The sequence below is a fragment of the Branchiostoma floridae genome, chromosome 2 (assembly GCF_000003815.2).
Source record: "Branchiostoma floridae strain S238N-H82 chromosome 2, Bfl_VNyyK, whole genome shotgun sequence".
NCBI classification, from domain to species: domain Eukaryota; kingdom Metazoa; phylum Chordata; class Leptocardii; order Amphioxiformes; family Branchiostomatidae; genus Branchiostoma; species Branchiostoma floridae.
The window spans coordinates 19,036,183-19,058,268 of NC_049980.1; the positions used below are offsets into that span (position 1 = coordinate 19,036,183).

The 22,086-nt window shown below is 40.1% G+C and overlaps 1 protein-coding gene across 1 annotated transcript in view; it reads right to left on the reverse strand.

Annotated features, from left to right (window-relative positions):
* Window positions 1-8,657: 8,657 nt before the first annotated feature.
* LOC118406652 (neuroblastoma-amplified sequence-like) overlaps window positions 8,658-22,086 on the reverse strand; it is a gene marked incomplete in the record, with an annotated part of 29,297 nt that continues 15,868 nt past the window's right edge. The window contains 25 exon segments of the mRNA XM_035806885.1: window positions 8,658-9,297; window positions 10,087-10,172; window positions 10,627-10,758; window positions 11,106-11,253; window positions 11,465-11,691; window positions 12,383-12,491; window positions 12,916-13,139; window positions 13,349-13,405; window positions 13,666-13,765; window positions 14,291-14,385; window positions 14,553-14,666; window positions 14,949-15,047; window positions 15,503-15,621; window positions 15,990-16,237; window positions 16,674-16,784; window positions 17,159-17,225; window positions 17,399-17,528; window positions 17,887-18,051; window positions 18,306-18,382; window positions 18,830-18,959; window positions 19,798-20,004; window positions 20,445-20,532; window positions 20,814-20,935; window positions 21,453-21,548; window positions 21,808-21,887. Of these exon segments, the coding sequence (XP_035662778.1) occupies window positions 9,114-9,297; window positions 10,087-10,172; window positions 10,627-10,758; window positions 11,106-11,253; window positions 11,465-11,691; window positions 12,383-12,491; window positions 12,916-13,139; window positions 13,349-13,405; window positions 13,666-13,765; window positions 14,291-14,385; window positions 14,553-14,666; window positions 14,949-15,047; window positions 15,503-15,621; window positions 15,990-16,237; window positions 16,674-16,784; window positions 17,159-17,225; window positions 17,399-17,528; window positions 17,887-18,051; window positions 18,306-18,382; window positions 18,830-18,959; window positions 19,798-20,004; window positions 20,445-20,532; window positions 20,814-20,935; window positions 21,453-21,548; window positions 21,808-21,887 (3,215 nt within the window).

Here is a 22,086-nt window from a genome sequence, read left to right on the forward strand (position 1 = left end):
TCTACCTACTCCATCAAACAAGAGAAGGTGGGGAATGCAAGAACAAGAAGAAGAGAACCGCGGTCTGTGTGGAAAGAGAGGAACACTGAGCCATATACTATCAGGGTGTCAAGTGGCCTTGAGCCAGGAAGGCACCGCTGGGGCGCGATAAACAGAGCAGAGACAACAAAGCAGAAAGGGACCGCAGTTCATTGGATTTATGAGGGAAGGTGAAGGAAGAGGAAGGAAAGAGTAAAGAGAGAGGCATATTTACCACGGGAAGAGATTGGGTCCTACAAGTGGACTTAGACAGGAGATTGGTCTTCCCAGAGGTCATCCTAAATTCAGCACATACTAAGCAAATACTCCTCCTAGAACTGACCGTACCATGGGAGGAAAGGGTGGAGGAAGCTCATGAGAGAAAAGCACCAAGATACCAGGGGGCTGGTGCAGAGCTGTGTAAACAACGCGTACGGATGGAGAGCGCAGTACTAGTGTCTCCCAGTGGAGGTAGGAACAGTAGAGGCGTCATCTGTCAGTCAACTTGTAAAGTACTGGGTGTGCAAGGAGTCTAGGGAAGAAGAAGAAGATAAGTAACTAAATTAGAATACTAGCTGTCGAGGCAGAGTGGTCATCACGCTGGATATGGATGAAGAGTGCAGACAATTATTGGAAGTATCTCGACTAGGCAGTACTTGGCCAGTACTACCTCCCTCGTCCTCCTGAGAGGGTACTGCTAAAACAAGAGTTCAGAGACCTCACACTTCCATGACATAATATGATTATGCAAATGACTTGCACATCTGCATAATTTATTTTGGTTATGTACACCTTTGAATAACTTACACAGGTCAGAATGTTGACAATCCAATCATTTACAACATGTACTTAGATGGATTAGGACACTTTTACACCAATTATGCAAATTAGGGACTTGTTTGCATAATTGGTATATGCTTATCTTCCACCTACCACAAATAACACGTTACATGTATTTGAGTCCTAGAATGGAAAATACTGGAAATAGAGATTTTCCTCATTAAGTATGCAAATCAAGTGCAAATTTGCATAATTTCCATTTAGTTATGTACATCTCTGCCAAACATACCTACATGCTAAATATCATAGAAATCCATCGTTCCTATGTTCCGTTATGTTCCTTTAATTGGAAGATTTTGACACAACTGCCCCTGCAGTTCCAAAGCAAGCCGCTAGCGGGCCAAAACGTATATACCCTCTTCCTTACGTCACAAGCTATCTGCCACCAATAAATCAAGACCATAGCATGTTCAGGTCAAAAGATACAAAAAATTGAAGTTCTGCTGCAGTACCAAGGTCACACACCAGGGGGCCAAACACCTAACCACATACCAAATATCATTACAATCCATCCAGAGGTTCTCGAGTTATGCTGACCACAAATATGCGGATACACAGACAGACACACAGACACAAAGACAGACACACAGACACACAGACAAACACACCAAAAACTATACCTCCATTTTTCATGGAGGTAAAAAATAAGGGCGACAGCCCAGTGATGAGAGGAAGCAGCCGATGAAGTCGTGATGCAGTAGTATTCTTCACTGTTTTCGGTAAGTTCCCATCCATTCTTATGTTGCTTAACCACGCAGCGATACATGCATTACAAAACGGTTGGCCGTGATGCGATAACCTAGTATAGAAACTGTATGTTGTACAGTATGTATTACTACTAATACCTACTAGTATTGAGTATTTAGTTTGCATTACTTTCGTTTTTTATTCTCAGTAATAGTTAATAGTTATGGGTAGTTGCATTAAGATATAACTGTTATTTGTCGTTAGTCAACCACCGCGTCTGCCTGTTCACCTGCCTCTTCATTTATGGCCTGCATGTTTATATTAGAAACCATGTGCCCAAAGTTAGATTTATGATATTTATGATAAAAGAGAACTACAGCAATATCAACTTGACGGGGCGCAGACAGCCAACTATTTGTCTTGACTGCACCGTTATTATAAATCACGTTACCGTACGGTACAGGAATAGTGTTACGGGCCATGAAGTATAGCCTGTGTCTGCGAAGCAAACTCGTCACTATGTGTGATGCCTTTAAACTAGTCTGTATGAAATGGGGTTTATCGTCCTCGATATGCATTTACTATTTAATGGCGTCTGGAGGTCACAGTCAAATCGCCAAGGTCACTACTTTATGCAAGATTTTCAACCTGCTTTTCGCAACTTTGTCATTGAGCGTTCTTTAAATAGTCAACCTTCAGTGAGGTTGTCTTGGGATTAACGTCTTTTGACGGTGAAATCACTGTTATTCTTGATGAACATGGCCAGAGAGCGGGAAAATGTGAAGATCAATTGGAAACAGGTTATGTTTGTTTTCAAAGACAGCAAAAGCCTGTAGATAGAGCGAAATTCAACAGGGGAAAATCTATCCTTGTTGTGATTTTGGTAGTCACCTGCCATGAAAATTGTCAGTAATAACCGTCGGTTGCTGATGCCGACACTATAGCAGCTGCTATTCTCTGCACAAGCTATTATCAAGTGCACCACAATGCACATGGGATCGTAATTTGGCTTTCAAATATCTAGGTAGCAGCGCTTACACAAGGTGGCAAACACGCTGGTTCAGATATGCAGTGCGAGGAACAGATCTTAATTCAATAGTCATAAATTTCATACCTTTAAAACGAGCATACAGGGGCGAGCATACAGGTACGTCAACATTTTACTTGCAGTGATCATTTTTTTTACGAAAAGTGACGTCTTTGTCTCTCTTCTTATAACAAGGTGTAGAAAAAGTAGTGTTTTCTCTCGGTGTTCGATAGTTATGTTTTCGACGTGTCTGGGTGATGTATTCACTGTGTGCTTTGGCTACACTGTCAGTAGAGTGTCAGGAAGTGTGTGGGAATATGGGAATACGGTGTGGCATGAAGTCGTTTAGTGTTTAGGCATCGTATACATACTGTCTCTATGTCATACCCACTCCCTTGCTTGCCAATTGCATAATGATACTTTCAGTCCAGAAATGTTAGAAAATGGGCCATCCAATAAGAGTATATTGATTACACATGGAAGTTTGACAATGATCAGTTATCATAGTGTAGTGTTGTCTTTCCTGAGCAAATGTGCTTCGATTGTCTAACATTAGAGCGCGTATTCATACTTATCATAAAGATAACTACTTTGCAAATTTTTATGTAACAACACGTACCGCATTGACATTGATATTTGTTATCGACACAAGCATCTGTATTTATCCAGTGTTTTAATTCAGACATTTCATCAGGAAATTAAAAAAAAGATAGGAGTCATATGATTTTCAAATTAGGAGCCACTGATCGATGTGAACTTTCATATACATATGTCAGCTGCTGTGAAGCAAGAATTGCATGAAGGAGTAATTGTATAAGCGACATAAAAGCGTTCACAGTGATGTACACATATACATATCGGTTGCTATGTACACATCTAGGCAACAATATAGTTTTGTATTTCCCTCGTCTTCAAAACCTGCCTTAATTAAGAAAGTCGTAGCCAGTAGATGTGATACTTGATACAAGAAAACAACCATGCACAAGCTGATCTCATTAATTCTTCTACGTTATCGGTTTCTCGGAGATGTTCTCTAGTTAAAGCCCGGCGGTCATTTTCGTCATACATTAGCAAACGGAGGGCATTATTTTGAACAAAATCTGTCTTGTTAATAAGAATCTTGTCTTACATCTATGTCGGCGGTTGGTTCTGTGACACGACTCAAACTGGCACGACAGTCCCAGATGGACGTAACCGCGCCGTTTCTAGGGAACATAAAAGACGATGAACCAGATATTCCACAGCCGTCTGACTGTGCCTTGGTTGAAACATCAACTTCAGTCAGAACTAAAGGTTAAGATCTTTTAAGATGTGGATTGTTCGAACTGAAGAATTGCACTGCTTCGATTCCATCTAAATGCTAATGCTAATAGATATGTACCCTCTGGAGGTGGTAAGTGGAGTATATCATAAGTACCCAGAAGATCTACATGGAGATTAGCGAACTACTCTATGTAGTCGCACATGTTGTGTACGGGCGTCACTATCACCCCCATGGCCACACATTTGTTCGCAAGGCCATGATTTCCTCACAGGTGATAGCTATCCAGACCGTTAAAACTAAAAGTACGTGTGTCATGCGTGTATTTGATCTGCATCTTGGCTTCCTTCGGGTACAATTACAGCAATCTGCAAATGTCCTGGAGGAAGGCATGGTATGTATGCCCAATCAGCCAATGTGGTATTTACATACATGTTTGCGGAGTGTGTGTGTGTGTGTGTATGAGGCTCTTAACTGCTCTATGGGAGTTCAGTCTCTCTGCCGCCATGAGAAAATCTTTAATCTGAAAAGCGGCACCAGATGCAGACTACTACAGCATATCATCGTTAATTACCCAGTTCGTTCATAGATCACAGCTGAAGAGGTCTGGGCACGTACCGGGACCACAACGATGTTCCAAGGAGAGGTCTCCGCGTCGATGTCATTCAATCAACCTCAGATCTACTGAAGGGATCTACAGGAAACTGGTAACAAGGTTTCCCATAATCTCTGCTGTTTTCCTAGTCGGTTTTTGTAGTGCTTTTCCGTTCATATTTTAGCCACAATGTCATATGCCACCACCTTGCCTGGTGATGGAAGAGGTCGTATTACTTCTTACATAGGCCTTAATGGCTTGTAATAATATAACATCAAAGCAGGAGACTTTAAACTACTTGATGTTATGCAAAAATGTTCATGTAATGGACGCAGTGGGTAATGATTCCGCCAATTGTTATAAAAGAGAAAAGAAGCCAATAGAACTTAGATGTGTGGTATGTGTTGGTGTAAGGTTAGATTTAATGTTAACGTTCTTCTTCTTCTTCTATCTTATATTCACGACACCGTCTTTTATGTATTAATCACCACCCGGGGGAATGAATATGCCATTAAGATTACTTATTATCTTGAAGAGACCATGAATTATAAGATTTAGGGCCCCTTAGCGGCTTGTTAGGGTACCACAGCAGAGCTTGTGGGTTTGATATCTCGAGTTCTGGACATACTGTTTTCTTGATATTTTAGTGGGACATAGCTTTTCGGGCAGACAATAAGCGGTGTGGACCTGTGGCCCCAGTGACGTTTTGTAATTTGAAAGAGGAAAATTTAAGAAGAGGTTGACGGATCGTTATGATTTAGGACTATGAATTCGAACATATGACATAAGTAACATGTAACATTGATTGATTGAAATTATAATTTTTAACGTTTTCATCAAGCAGCTTCTAAACCCTTTCCCCAGAAAACTTTTGACTCTTTTCATGGTCAACAGTTAGCTCTTGAATGTTTTCCACGTGTAGCTTTTAGGCGTCAAAGTAAAATTCATCCGACAGTCGACGGGCCCACTCAGGAAAAACCACTCAGAATGGTAATGCACATGTACGGCAATCAGCACGCGCTGCAGTGCCGCTGGTTACAGGACAGAATGGATTTCAGGAGGGACGAATTATCATACTTATAGCTTGTACCGCCTTGGAGTTAGTATTCAGTAAATAAATGTAACAGTACTTGACTACATGTTGTTGTTGGAAAAATTAATAGCACAGTCTAGTTCAAAACCTTGCCCAGGTAATTGCATGTACTAATCCTGAATATTCGTTGTGGTTTTGACCTCACTGCCGCAAATTCATGACACTGTAAACATCTGTTCGGTTTTCTGCCCTTTCACGTTTTCTCCCCTTTCACATATAGACTTTTTTGGAAACGGCCGAAAATTGAAGCCCGTGCGGATGTCATCCATATAATCAAACGAACATGGCCTAAAAGATCCGTGAATATCTGCAACAGGTTGACATTCTGGTCATAGATTTCTGTCAGAGTTGCCCGGGACGGTGACAGATTGATGGTCACCGAAACGTCTGATGTGAATAAAGAATTCAAGATGTAAGAGGTCAAGATGTACCAAACAAATGCAATTTTGATGAAGTCCTGAATAACGTCAGTGCCGTAACTTTTAATGGTCAAGCTTTCAACATCAAATAGCGATCGAACTTTTAAAGGTACAATTGATATCATACAAACAAAACTAAATATCAGGATACAAGATAATATAGCGTAGGTCTTTAAACTGAAGTAATACAGCGGCACGTGGCATGCTCGCGATAACAAGGACAACCTAGAGAAATCGTTTCTTCGATCTACGAAACGTCTAAATTCTAATTTTTGCTTTTTTTTCCTCCCAAAAGACATCGATCTACCTGGAAAATCAGAAATGTAATTCTGTCTGGCATTTCCCCACGGTGGCATTCTTGCAAATCTTGCCAGTTCACTGAACAAATGATTCATGGAGCACCTTTGACATACCGGATTACGTTAATGAAACTAATCATAACAGATTTTGCATGCTTCAAACACAATAATGCATGACTGTATGTCAGATGCTCCGTTTTTGTTATGGAAAGTTAAGGTAGCTGACACCCGTGAACTTCGAATTCTAGGAAACTGTTTTCTGTTCACTGCATTAACGTTGGGAATGTCTCGGGGGAAAGGTGAATGACTTCAAACTTGATTACCTTTTGCTTTCCTTTGATTTGCCACACGTGTATACCTTCATTGGATTTGGTCATATTAGTATACGGAATACGTCAAGTAATGACCTGAAGGTATAAATAGAGTTGTGTTTTCCTGGGAGTTTCAATTTCATTTCGGCTGTGCGAAATTTCATTCTTAGGCTGTCGATAGAGACGTTGGAAGAGACAAAATCAAACGGCAGCTCTTTTATAACATTACGTTGACGTTCATGTCATATTGTTGTCGACTCAGATACTGTCAGCACGGTGATAGGTGACGACAAAACGCCATTAGTGTCTGACACTCTACACTGGTAGGTAAGTTTTCAATCCGTTACTTTGCCAAAGATGCGAACACAAAACGATCTGTTGCGACAGCTGTCATATACATAACTGTGGTTTGCTGTAAATATCAAGTCTGAATACAGAGAGAACATTTCAGCTCGGTGCCATTCGTGACTGGACTAGAAAACAGAATGTATACGTACGTAGTCAGGTACCCGACTGTGTAGTGTAACATTGTTTTCGTCTTTGTTCTCATGTTGTCACATGACAAAATGCACTCACTGCATGTCCAGGACGTGGTGATCTTATAATCAATCTTCCGTGCGCACAGCTCAGACTTTGATCACAGGCCAACAACTTTCATCTTTTATTCTATCGACCCTAGGGGCAGTTATTACAGCAAAGAGGCGTGAAAGAGGGGTCGCAGAACTGAAAATCGGAAAGCAAAGATGGTTAGTACAAGGCCGTTCCTATCAGCACGTTTGATTTTACTTGCTACCATTGCGAATGTCATATTGTCTGCGCCAACGCCACCTGTAACAACAAAGGTTCCCCATCTAGAGTATACTACTCCGATGGACAACACCCGCTCGTTTCTATTGCCGACAAAATCACCTGGGATAACCAGTGTCTTCATCAAACCTGATGATGATGATGGTGAAACACAAGGCAATGCCACGAAGCCGTCGCCAACTGAATCAGGGACGTCTGACAGAACCACCAACTCCATGGCAAGAGAAATCCGACTGCTCACCTCTACAGACCTGAATACCAGGAGAGACAATGGTTTCATAAAATCCAACCCAAGACAGCGCGTATATCCATCACTTCCAGTCATGTCTAAAGAAGTAGAAGAAGAAGAGAAAGAAGGAGAAGAAGAGGGCGACGTGGATGAGTTCTACTACAACCAAAAGAAGCGAGTTATGCACATTCTGGCGGGAGCTGGTTTTGGGGCATTGATGTCCTTACTCATCATAGTTTGTATCGTCTGTGTCGTGCGCCTAGCGGCTTCTACCATGCCCCTACCCAAACGTGCATCAGACCCTACCGCCGGAGATCTGGAGGGTGTGATAGGGTTGGATGATGTCGTGATCATGGACATAAGCTCGAAGACGACTGACGTCAAACAAACGGCTTCCGTTGTCAGTACACCAGCAACTAACACTACAGTGGACGAAGAGGATGGAAGCAAAACCCGTCTGTAGTTGACATTCAAGAAATGATTCGTTCCATCAATGAAGCTGAATAATGGAACTTCATTGTTCTAACATTGAAATCATTTTGCAGGCAACGCTAGGTCACTTTCTTTGCCTCATATTTTGGAATGAAATTTCCATTGAAGCTATGACAGAAACAATCGTCCGCAAGAATCTATGGCAACATGTACGACACATGCACCTGCGATGTCCAAAGGATGCCACATTTTGCTGTTGTACCATGAATACACATAGAAGGAATGTGACAAGAACTGTTATAGATAACAGGTAATAAAAGAAGTGCATTCCGAAAAAGGTATTCGTGTGCAGAGGAAAATATGGATAATAACTGTATCTAGTTGTTTGGTATACAATTTATCCCAGGTGTCCTTGTCTAATCTACGAGGTTAAAATTATGTGCACACATAGCCTGAACCATTGTATGTACATTTAGATTAAAAACACACACACACACGCACGCACGCATGCACACGCGCGCGCACACACACACACACACAACCAGAGAGACTACTATAACAAAACATCACTTGCAGTGAACTATTGATGCATGTACATGTAACAGTACTGAAAAAAGATACCAAGAGACATTCCTGTAATTTCAAATTTAATTTACTTGGACTTGCAACACTTCAAGATCAGACTAGCACTGTGCTCACCATGAGACTCAATACATGTATGCAGTTGCTTGTGCAGTGACAGATATTATTCATGAACTAAATACATTAGGCTGTGTATAAATGCTTTTTCCTGGCATTGTCCTGTAACTGTATTCATTTACTTTATTTCATAGCTACGATAAAACCAAGAGTGCAGACCCAATTTATATACAGCACCTTGTACAATGTACATTTCTCTTGGCACAAATAAGGTATTTATGAAGTCATTCAATATTTCAAGCAAGAATAATTGCACAATCGAACTAAATCATTAAGTTGGTGCTCTTGTGCTATCAAAATTTTAATGAAATTAGCTCATTCACATACCCTATCTATAATGATATGATACTTCTTGACTTGACAGGTATTTCCTATATTTTCAACAGTAAATTAGCATTATTTCCATAGTTGCTGTACATAATGGAAAGCTGTGTCCAGGACCCGTAAGGTTGGATGAGACATTTGAGAAGATGTTGTGAGACTTCCTGCCTCAGCAGAATACCCAGCTGCTGCGAGTTGCTGTGCCATCTCCTGTACTGTGTCTGCCACACCACACTCTAGTACGTAGTCTAGCAATGCCCTATAGCAGATGAAAACAGTACACATGTATACAGGTATTATAGCGTGTTTTCCCTCACTATCTTCATTAATGAAGCAGACAGGTACTGATTGCCATGTCAGTGTCCCTATCTGTGTTTCAGTGGATTGTACCATCATCTTTGTGTTTTATTGACAAAAGTATTCTGTAATTTTCTTAGTTGTAGACAATTCATAGCATTACAGTGATTTAAAGGATCTTAAAATGTCAGAAAATTATGGTCAAATTTGGCCAGTCCCGCGAGCAACTACTAGAGACAGTTTGACTGTACAGTGAAATGTTTCCTGTTCACTGAATGATACCACACCGTATTACTATTGACGATAAGAAAAAAAATTGGTTTCATAAGCACTTTAAGTGATATGCTTAAGTTAGTTAGGAATTTATTGTTAAGTATGTTCTGTTGTATATATCAAGATTTTTTTAAAGACTAAAACTAACTTAATTCAGCCAGTTTTACAGCAAGGTATAACAGGCTACAACGTTGTTTTAGTATGTCCATGTATGTATGTATATGTATATGTATGAATTAGTCTGTGTAACGCAAACTCCGCTATCTGGAGCTTGTAGCCTCCTCCCCGCGGATGGGCACGGCAATGTAGGACGGGCCTGAGAAGCGCGATTAAATCAGGCTATGTATGAATAAACCAATTGAATTTGTTATCAAAATCTATAACATCATATGATAAACCAGACAGTGCACGAGAGTGAGTGAGTGCAAGATTTCTGAATGATGGATAGAAGTGACAGGAAAGTCTGTCCATATCTTACCTATAAAGTGGGGTCTCCACCACTTGTGCTGCCAGATGTCGGGACAGGAGTAATTCTAATGCCTCTCTGTCCACAGTTGCCTCATCCTGCAGAAAACCCAAAGGAAACTATGAAACTTTGCAACACATATTAGGTAGATCTGAGGTTCTGAAGTACAGTATTATAAATGCTCAGGTTAACAAAAATCTTTCTCACACTTTTCAGTAGCCTTTTCTATCCCTTGTGACACACATTACTGCAAGTGCTACAACAAGAGGCAAGTATATTGGTAATTTGGTAATATGACTTGTATACTGGGAAATCATCTCAATGCCAGGACTGGTAAAGCAGAACTACTTTTACACCCAAGCAGCTATATCAGGTATTCTAAAGGGTTTAAGTTTGAGAGGTGAACCATACTCTTACTTCAACTTTATGCTACTCTTATAAACATCCACAATGTTTCCTGGAAAACATACATTTTTTGGCACACTAGCCATCCAATGTTCCAGGTACTATGGCAAAACAGTAGTATGGGGTAAAGGGGACTGCACTTCTGACCTGTGAATAAGACTTTGTCAGCAGTGCCACAGCACCTGGGTACAGCTGTTCATATGGAGACAGCAAGGTGACCTTAGCAGCAGCAGCTGTCCTGTTCACTCCCACCAACAGCTCAGTCAGGTGTTCTGTACACTGGGGATGTACAGTTGTGTTGGAGTGAGATATTTGTGCTTCAATAGTGCTATATAGTCATCCTGTTCCTTTGCTACCTTATTTAAGTAAAATTGTATGGAGAAAGTTTCTTTTCTTATACAAAAAATAGAAGACTGGTCGTTATGTTACAGCCATCAACATTAACTTGAATTAATATGAAAATGAAACAAAAAGATCCAGATATATCAGACTTTTGTGAAGAAACCTTTAAAAATCTTGTATCAAAATAAATGTAGCAACAAATAATACTAACAATGCATTATACTATAGCTATTGATCATGCAAAGACACAGGTAAAATTTTGTTGAGAGTACACAAAAATATACCTCTTTGTTGAACAGCTGTCTTGTGCTGTCCATTGTGCTGATCAGACAGCAGACATCCTTCTCCAGGTCAGCATCAAGCTGGTCTCCTTGGGAATAGCAGCGTATCCGTGCTGACAGCACCTGCACCCAACTGTTGTTTTCGGGCTCACTATAGATATCAGAAGAGGGTTCCATATGTTTATTATTTTTATGTCATCTCTATCATATTAGCAAATAGTTTCTTCTCAAATGATAAAAAAAATCATTTCTACTCTAAATACTACCATCATAATCATAGCCACTTATCATACTTAATCATAGCTAAAAGTAAATTCTACTAATTGATAAATAATAAGGAGCTCTTCCACAGAATAACATACCTTGCAGAGCTGGATGGCAGTTTAGGCCACATGCATAGTATTGTAACCAAGGCCTGGAACTGTTCCACTGAGCTGCTTTTGTCCAGGAGGGTCCGGTACAATGTTTGTCTTGCAGAGTCATCAGCCATGTCCTGTCGCTGGATCTGCAGACCCCAGTTCTGTGTTGCCATGGCGTTGGTGTGACAGAACAGCAGTATCTGTTTGTCCTCTACCTCTACTTCAAGGTGCTGTGGGAGGGGGCAGAGGCATTGCATATAGTATACTTTGTGGTAGACCTGTCCTTGGTGCTGAATGATAATCACTACAGCCCACCACTATGATATGTTCATAGAACTGTCCTTGGTGCTGAATGATTACTACTACAGCCCACCACTATGATATGTTACTATAGAACTGTCCTTTGTGCTGATTGGTTACTGATACAGCCCACCACTAAGGTATGATAGTGTAGACATTTCCTTTGTGCTGATTGGTTACTGATACAGCCCACCACTATGATATGTTACTATAGAACTGTCCTTTGTGCTGATTGGTTACTGATACAGCCCAACACTATGGTATGATAGTGTAGGCCTTTCTTTGGTACTGAGTGATTATTACTACAGCCCAACACTATGATATGATAGTGTAGGCTTGTCCTTGGTGCTGAATGATTATTACTACAGCCCAAAACTATGATATGATAGTGTAGGCCTGTCCTTGGTGCTGAATGATTATTACTACAGCCCCAAACTATGATATGATAGTGTAGGCCTGTCCTTGGTGCTGAATGATTATTACTACAGCCCCAAACTATGATATGATAGTGTAGGCTTGTCCTTGGTGCTGAATGATTATTACTACAGCCCCAAAATATAATATGATAGTGTAGGCTTGTCCTTGGTGCTGAATGACTACAGAAAAAACTGTTTGACAGACCTGTTGTACTAATTTGACCACGTTGAGCTGTTTGTCGCTGCTGACTGACATGTCTGCACAGAAGTCGTGGACTAGTGGCAGCAGTTCTTTCACTGACACAATGTCTTCTCTGCAGAATTGATGAAAACAAATATTACCACTAAACAAATCACTGAGATTCTGGGTGGTGTTGCGGCAAGGATCCTGTCTGAAAAATATCCTCCCTTATCTGTTCATGAAAGGATTTAGGAGAACATTTTCTGTTTTGTCTTGCTTACTATTGTCTTGGTTACTACTACTCCAATCATAAAAAAAGACAAGGGGGACTGAGAATCAGTCATGCTTGAATTTGCATCCTTGCCTCAACACCAGCCTGAGACAAGGAGTTGTACTGCCTAGTCAGGCCCCGATGAAGGTAATTGAGGACCACAGAAATGTTGGCCAGGTAAATGTTTTTGAGGTTCTTTTACTCCTACAAATTAGTCAAGTCCTTGTCCAAACATTGCCCCTATTCATCCATTGATTACAGCAAAGAACTATATCTGCATACTTACCCATTTTGTGTACAGTCTCGTACATTTGTCAAGAAAGTCACCAGCTGTGAGGTTGAATCTGGGTGAGCTGTCCCCCCCTCTCTGATGTGCTTTAGGATCTCCCTGAGAGCCTGCTTGGCTGCATGGTCAACAGTGAAGCCCTGGACCCTGCCCAGACTGAGGACCCTGTCCACTGTGTCTAGAGGGGTGCCATCTATCAACATTTTTACCACAAGGGCTCTTATCTGCAATATGGAGAAAAAATAATGCAGGTACATCACCAATATAAAAACAAAAGTATGGAGGGTTAGGCCTAATTTGTTAGCAAAAAGAAATCTTAACACTGTATGTTGACAGTGACAACAAAGGTATAACTTTCTAGACAATCCTGCAAAATGTTTCTGTATAACACCTAGGTTGTATGATAAAAAAGATTAGTAAAAGTCTTACATACCTTGTCTGTTTCCCCTTGGCTGAGATCATAGACCATAGCATAACTTCTTTCCCTACCCTGGAGGAAACATATCAGTTTGTTAATGCAATTTTATGAGAAATTTAAGAAACTGAACCTGATAATTTTAAAATTCCATTGAATAGATGCAACAAACGGTTTTTAAGATTGTACTGAAAATTCCCTGTACCAGTACATGCTTCTGTGTCACATGCATTTTGAGTATAGCATTTTATCATTTTATCTAACCGATGAAGCAATACTTTTCAGTAACTTCACGATGTGTAAACAAAACAAAAAACCACAGACTGTAAAATGACCTCTGAACTTTCCCGCAGACCGACAATGACGTCATCTCTTAATGTCTGTAGATGCTGCAGGGATTTCTCCAGCCAGTCTGTGACATCTGCTAGTGTGGTGCTGTAAAAATAACAGGACAGGAAAGAGTGACAACATTAGAAACAGTTGACTAATTCATGGTTATATCCATGTAATACCTGGTCAATGAAAACATGTGATATAGGGTGTTCTGAACTTGTGTGTTGTTGAATGGCAGAGTTACTCGGCTAGGGGATGTATGAGAGAGAGAGAGAGAAGCTATGGGTTTGACACTTACATACCTGGATGGATGTTGTGTCCTTAGAAGAGGCACTTAACACAGCTTTCCTCACACACACAGGTGTATTAGTCAGTCAGTCAGTCATAGTCATACGGCACCGTGTATTACAGCACCGTTGCGGTTATACCGCCCCTTACGGGGTGACATACCCTTTATTCTAGCTGAATACGAGACGGGGATGCGCCGGGTCTCCCATCAATAGTAATATAACATATACTACTGCCAATATGGCATCAAAACATGCTACAGGACCAATTTATCTTTATTTACATTTTGAATATAATATTTAATCTGTGTTTGTCACAGATATGTAAATGTTGACATACTTGTCCTGCTTTTTGGTATCTTTCTGCTTGCTTGAAGATTTACTGGTGAAGTCCATCACATCTTTGATAATGGCAATACGGCTTTCTACATGCATCTGGAAGGCAAAACAATGTTACATGTACAAATACTACAATGTACATACAAAACTAAATGCCTTTAGTTCAGTGCACAAACTTTGGCCCATGTATGTGTTCATATGTGAAGCAAAAGTGTTACCTCATTATGAATGAAGGAAAATTGTTTTAACCAATTTCTAGTGACCTTGACAGGTGCTTGTGAGTGGAACACCACGTTGTCTGTGAAGGTCATGATGTCGGAGGGCATCAGTCGGGGCAAGAATTCACTACAGGCAGAGTACCTCTCTGAACACTCCTCCTGCAACATAACACATGGAACGTACATGAACTTTAATCGGTTCACCTAGATAGTCTTATACAACATACAAAATACATTAGGTTTGACTCTTGATCTCAAGTCACCATTATGTCACAAACACAAGTAAACTTCAAACAACAGACAGACCAAACAAAAAAATTCTTCCCCTTGCTTGAGTAACTGGTATTTGGCAAAAGCCACATGTCAACTATTACCATACGAAGTAAACTTATCAATACACAATATTATACATTTTGTGGATGAAAAGAGTATTGCATGTACCTTGTCATTCAGCAAGTCAGAGTTTAGGGCCTCCTCATTCCAGAAGAAGGAAAGCAGGAAGGTACGATAGACCTCAGAGGACTCCAGAAAACCTCCCTCCTGTAAAATATTAAACACCTTGCCTTTATTCTGACTGGTCACTCTGAATTACGAACGTTTTTCACAACCTATCATCATTATTTCACAGCCTATCAAGTAGTTATCTTGCTGATGTTTTGAAAATTTTTAGCTGCGTTTCACATTTCAGCCACATAGAGCATAATGGCTCCCTGTTGCTTTGTAATGTAGTGTAAGGATGCAGTTCTAACATCATCAGACTATATACATGTATTTTATGTGTTATGAACAAACATTTATCATCAACTTAAGGAAACTATTCATATGCTATTGTTTCTTGTTTAGAAACAGTGCATTATTTTTCTTATACACTTTAGAAACCCAATATAATCCTAATTTCCTCATGAAAAGAATACAGAATACAAATGGAATACAAAAATTAGGCTCGATAATGTGTTTCAATCAAACATCAAGATACCATACACTGCATTACAAACCTTTGCTGGAATCTTATTGGCCAACTTGGCAAGCACATGTACATTGCTGCTTGTCACAACACTCCTCAACACATCCAGGGGATCATCTGTGCCTTCAAACAGCTGTTTGTAGTCGAGACCTGCACAGACATATCGCAGCAGACAAACATGACAGATGAGCTAGAGAGGTATGAAATATCTGAATCAATTTCTTTTTGATGAGTAGGGGATGTTTAAACTGTAAGTAATACTATACAGTACTGATATGATATTGATGGATACATTGCAACTGCTATCATTTCCATATTGCACTGATTAAAGTGAAATCTGCCAACCAGGAGACTGATTAAGTCAGTATGTATGTTGACAGGGGCCTTTCGACAGGATTCTTAATACTTGTGTTGGTCTGAAAAATTATCAGGGGCCCAGCAAAAAATGATTACTTTGACCAGTTGGCTCTTATGTGGAGGCATGACTGTACTCTGTGTTACATATACATAACATGTACCTGGAGCAGCTGGTTTAATCTTCCTGAGAAGAGAGGTATGGATGGAAGGTTTCAGCCCACAGGGCTCCAGAGATGTGCCGCTGCCTGCCATGACCTGGAAGTAGTACATGAGTGTGCCGTGGTCTGTGCCAGCCAGGCTGGGGTAAACACTTTCCTCCATACGCTGGGCCATCTCGTTAGGGGATGATGCCAGGACAGACAGCGTGTCTGTCTCCTGCAGTTTCTCCTCAACACTTTTCACTGGCAATCTTTACGAAACAAAACATGAATACTTAGAGATACTTTCGAAAAAGTACAGAATATGAAAACAAATTTGTAGGTAGAGGCTAGAGAAAGATGTAAAGCCCTTTGAATCAATTTAAGTTTTCTAGTCATCTACTGTTATAACTTCTAACGTAGTGCATGAATGTGTAACATACGTTTTAAGATATGCATGACAAGTTGGCAATGCACCAAGATAGTCTGATCCCCAACATAAAATGAATATCAAATCTGCAATGTTAATACAAACATTGCTTATTCATAGCTCACAAATGCTATCATGTTCTTAACCATGATGTATATAAACATTATCAATTTTGAAATATTCTTAACTGACAAAAGCTGCAGGCTCTCTGGACTTTTCCCCATAAATGATCAGCCTCATATCCATAGCATATTTATCAAGATGAAAACAAGACGTACTGGCTGTCAGTGAAGAGGAACTCCAGATAAGCCATGTGAACCTCCCATACTGGTATTCTGTACTGGGTTGCCATAGATACAGCTGCCTCCAACACAGACAGGTCCAGTGTCCTATAGACAGATATAACTTATGATTAGGACTTTCCACATTAAATTTTCAATGTAAATATTTTAAGAAACATCCGTGACACAAAATTGTCTGGTAACTATTTGCACATGCTACATTTAATTCTACTTCTTTCTGTGCATTCTAATTGAATCCGGATCAATACCACCATGTTTTATAACTTTCCCAAGCCACTCCTTTGTATCAAAGGTACATGTACAAATGAAAACATCACAATGAAAACTCAAAAAGTCAACAGAAAACTCTTTCTATTGTGACCACACAAGAGTCTAGCATACATGGCTTTACTAAACATAATAACACTATGGGGGTATTGCAGGTAGCTTTTGTGTGAAATGTATCAGTCTTCCATACTCACATTGCCAGCCCAAGGATGGTCTCTCTCTTGTACTCTTCATCAGATAAAAACCTTGAAACATCAACCCCTTAAAGGAGGAAACAAATGTAAGATGTGAGGAAAATCACTCCAACTTTAATTGGAAATAGAAATCAACAAGATTTAGGAGTGAAAAGTTAGTAAAAAAACACTTCCTATGCAGCCTTTTTACATTAAGTTGCACTGGTGGTAAATACAGACAAGTCTAGTACATGTAGGTACCTTTGCCCAGGTTCTTCAGCATGGACACTTGTGTGAAGTCTTGCAGAAGGCTGATCCACTCAGACACTCTTTCCACTGACAGTTTGCTGTCTTCTGAGGTGCACAGCTGGGAGTTTACCTTCAATGTAGCCTTCAACAAACATAACAAAACAAAATACAGTGAGTGGGATTGAATTCTAAGCTGTTCATACAAATGTATGTTTAACTTAGTAAGATCTTGAAACAGGATGGATTGACATTTGAATGTCCTGGTAAAATATAAAAGCTTGTTCTGATTGGCTTCAAGTTCCACGCCCCCTGCATTCGAGGTATTGATCCCATTTACACTACTTCTGAAAAATATTTGATACCTGAAATAATCAAGGAAGTAAGGGGCTAACAATCAACTGGGGACAGATGCAAAACTATACGGAAGAGATAGAATAGATATCTACCAGGCTAATCTCCAAAGCCAACAATTTCTCAAAATCAGATGTCAGTGTTCATACCTTGATCAACCATTTTGGAGGGTACAGGTAGCAGGGGTTGACCGTGTCAGTAGTGATGGTGGGTTGTTGTCTGGTGAAGAGTAAGACAGCGTAGTAGTAGGCAGCCAGCTGCAGGGTGATGGCAGACTGGGGCAGACGCTTCAGGCACTTCTCTGCCTGTTCAACCTACCAATGGATAATGTGTGCCATCATCAGTACGAACATAGAGAAAGCATCTTATTTGCAGTGATCATACAAAAAAGGCATATAATCAGTCTATAAAACATGTGACTCAGAGACCTTGGGGTACTATGGATAGCTACAGGAACACTTTTGATTGAAATCTTACATAGAACTGTTGGTTCCACAACAGATTAAAGCACACAAGAATGAAAATGACATAAAAATCGTTCAACAAAAAAGTGACCAGAATGACCCACCTCTTGTGCAGTAAGTAAGTGTGCCAACATCACAGCGATGTCATCTTGGGCTGAAGCAATGGCCAGTCCTAGGGGGGCTGAGGTACAAATGAAATGAAAATACATACAATGTATAGGTCTCACACATATATATGTACAGAGAGTTCACTATCTGACTACTCATCTTTTATAAGCAATAATTTTGTCAGCTCTCTGAAACAGTGGGCTAAGACTTCATTGTCTAAACTCTATTCTAGGATAGGCTGATCATCTTTTCAACCAACCTTTCATCCAAACATATTATTGCTCCTCATACCTATACAGTAAAAGCCGCTTAATTGCACGGCCTATTTGCCAGCGAATTTGGTGCAATTATCCGGCTGGTGCAATTATGCGAAGTTATCTAGCTGGACAGCACCGGTTTGGGATTTTGTGATTCCGTGCAGTTAACAGAAGTGTGCGTTAATCCGATGTGCAATTAGCTGGCTTCCACTGTACTATGATTTTCTGCTGACTAAAACCCTGATAGAGTCAGTACTACCTACCATGAACGTCCACAGATGCCTGTGTGTGCAGGTTTGCCATGTGGTACAGGATAATGCTGCGTAACAGTCTCCACTCTGGCTCTCCTGTGGCCGCTCTCTCAGGAGCCGTGTAGAAACTTGACGACACCTCCTGTGGACAGTACAGTAGTTTGAGACAGACTCTCTTGATATCGTCAGATTGACTCTATCTAAAATGGTTGTGACTGTTACAGTGCATGTCAGTCAATATTAGATGATGGCCTAATGAAAGCCATCCTTCCCAAGTAGGGTACCTGTACAGAAGATTCAGTACAGGTACGGCCCAGGTCCAGAGGATCAGGTCCAGGTCTGGACCTGAACCTGGACCTTATAATCTGTGAAAACTTGTGAGCGGGCGATACTCAGAACAATGGTCCATGTCACGACAAAGGATTCTGTTCGGTGTAATATCCGATGTCCATTGGCATTTAAAATCCTATTCGAGTCATGTAAACAACACTAATTGCCTCGGTTTTAGACCAAGTTTGACTGTAGAAGCTTGGTAAAACATAACTATCAACTCTCCTCATCTTCATTCTTTTTCTTTTCTTAAATGGGTAAGCCCTAAAACAAGTGAACATCTGCTGGTATAATTTGTTCATTTTTTAATCGGTTCAACATCTGACTTTTTTCAGGTCCGGTTTTTCTAGACCGTTCCCCCCCAAAAAAAGGTTTTGTACCAACACAAGGCACTTAAGATCAAAAGTGAAATTGTGAAGTATTCGCTGTGGCTTTATCTCAGTGGCTTCTGCGGTGACCTTTCCAAAGCAAAATCATTACAATGCAAACATACATTTAGCCTTCCACGTGGCCCCCTCCCCCCTGCTTTATAGCTCACTTAAAGTAACAGAAATGTGTCTTTTCCCCTCCTACTACAAATTAAATCTTCTAACGTAATACTTGATACAATAAACTGGTGAAAGAAAGTTTTTTTTTTTACACAAGTATACCTTGTTTTTCTCTGTGCTGGGAACAACCGTGGCATAGAAGGGCTGAACCTTTTGATGCTGGATGGGTGCTGAAGCAATAGGGATGTCATCGCCCCCTAGCAGTTTGACTCGTTGCTGCAGGCGCTGCTGTATTGCCTCCATCCATTCCTGGCTACCTGGTAGTTCCTTGTCTGTTTCTGACAGTTCTTCACTGTTGAAGACCATGTTCTGAACCAGAATAAAAATTAACAGTTTGTAAACATATCTGAAGGGTTGCTCTTGAAAAGACTTTACATGGACAAGTGAATAATGGAATGCATTAAAAAGATCAGTCTCTAAAGCTATGATTGATGTTTTGCCTTTTGGCACAATGCTGGAATAGAGAATTCTCACATGGCACCATTATTGGGTCTGCTGCCTTGTTGGCATCCCTGTTTACATTTCAGTCAAACAAACATCTTACTTTTACTATTGAATGTCTACAGCTCAAAGAAGAAAATACCAGAAGTATTAATATAACAACAGCAAAAACAATGCTGTGTATTTATTTATTTATTTATTGGTGTGTATGTTCAACTACAATCCACTGAAATGCTAATAGGGACACCAACATGGCAGTCAGCATCAGCCTGTCATGGATATGGACTGAGGTTGAAATGCAGTCTTACCTGAAGCATGATCTGGTTCCTAACTTTGAGGACAGAGGAGATTTGGTCTGGTTGGCAGTGAGTCAGGGAGAAGGATAACAGTTCCATCCTGTAGTACATCACAAAGTTAAGTACCAAACAAACCATCAATCAAACTACAATATTGACAGAAATGATTTAGAAATTTTCTTTTACGCTAGTTTTCAGTTTTTGTTGATAATCTGCCGTATTATACCTAAAATCAATGTCGAAATACAGAGCACACTGTCATTTTCTTGAACAATTTCTTATTTACTAGCCATTGGCACTAAAAGGTATCAACTTTGTATCTATTATCGGTTTATTCAAGATATCTTGCTAAACTCTATACAACAGTAAAACATGGGCTACCTTGCTCTGTAGTCTGTGAAGTTGTTATTGGTGGCCAGCTGCTGACACACCTGCCAGCCAGGTGCATACCCCAGGGACTTCAGCTGCAGACACATCCTGCAGGTGTGTGAGTAGTCAGCTTTCTGCAAAATGATATTTCAAACAACAATGTCAACAAAAGTAGCGTTTTCCAGCAATACAGTTTTCCAACAGAAGTTATTTAAAGCTGGATGATGAGTTTATTCCATTTAAACTTGGTAGCTCTGGTGTGCCACAACATATTGAATGTGTAGATATACGTCCACCATGCAAAGGCACATGATTCCCTGTATCTGCAACAGCAAAGAACATGCCAGTATAGAACATTTCATGTGAGGTCATCACTGTGTCCACCACCATGTTGTTGTCCCTATTTGCATTTCAGTAAAGTATAGCTCAAATGTTTTGGACATTTCAAGATTTTCTGACCCACCCTGATATCCTCTATCAAATGCTTACAGCTCAAAGCTAAACACACAAATAAAATCCAGTGCAAGCTTGAGGTAGGACCCACTGAAATGCAAACATGGACACCAACATGGCGAAGAAAGTGAGCAAAAATGCTCAATAAATGTTTTTCTAAGAGTAAGACTGATGAGAATGAAAATATTTAAACCATACCTTGAGTGCTGTCTCTGCAGCAAGAGTAAGAATCTTGCCAGTTCTTTCTTCTTTACTTTTGGCGTGAATCATTAGGAGATCTCCCAGCTCTAGCAACTGTAGAATGAAATAAGAACAACATGACATGTGCTTTGTCTAATGCATAGACCTATTCCAGTATACCACCTGTCATTGTCAATGTCCTTGAATAATTTCTACCCAAGTATGAATAAACGGACAATGACGATTTAAAAAATTCCAAAGGACCGACACAAAATGTTTTCAATACAGTCCTGAGGAGTATGCCTTGTTACTTGTATATAAAAGGTAGGCCATGTACAAAATGCAACGTTTTGACATAAGCAAATAAACATACCTTTCCAGACTGCTTGTAAGAGTTACAGTCACTGTCAAGGACTTTTGAGATCAGAGTCAGCTTGTCTTCACATAGACGAACTGTAAGAGGCAAAGGAAACTTGTTTATTGCACCTGGTAAGTTAAATGCTAATTTGACCTGTACAAAGACATGATTATACTAACTGGCATAGCATTACATCTTGAATTTGTCTGTTGGTTATCAAGAGATAAATAAGTTCAAATTTCAAGACCAACATTACTGTAAAAGGACAAGAAAATAATTTCTGAGCAAAAGGAG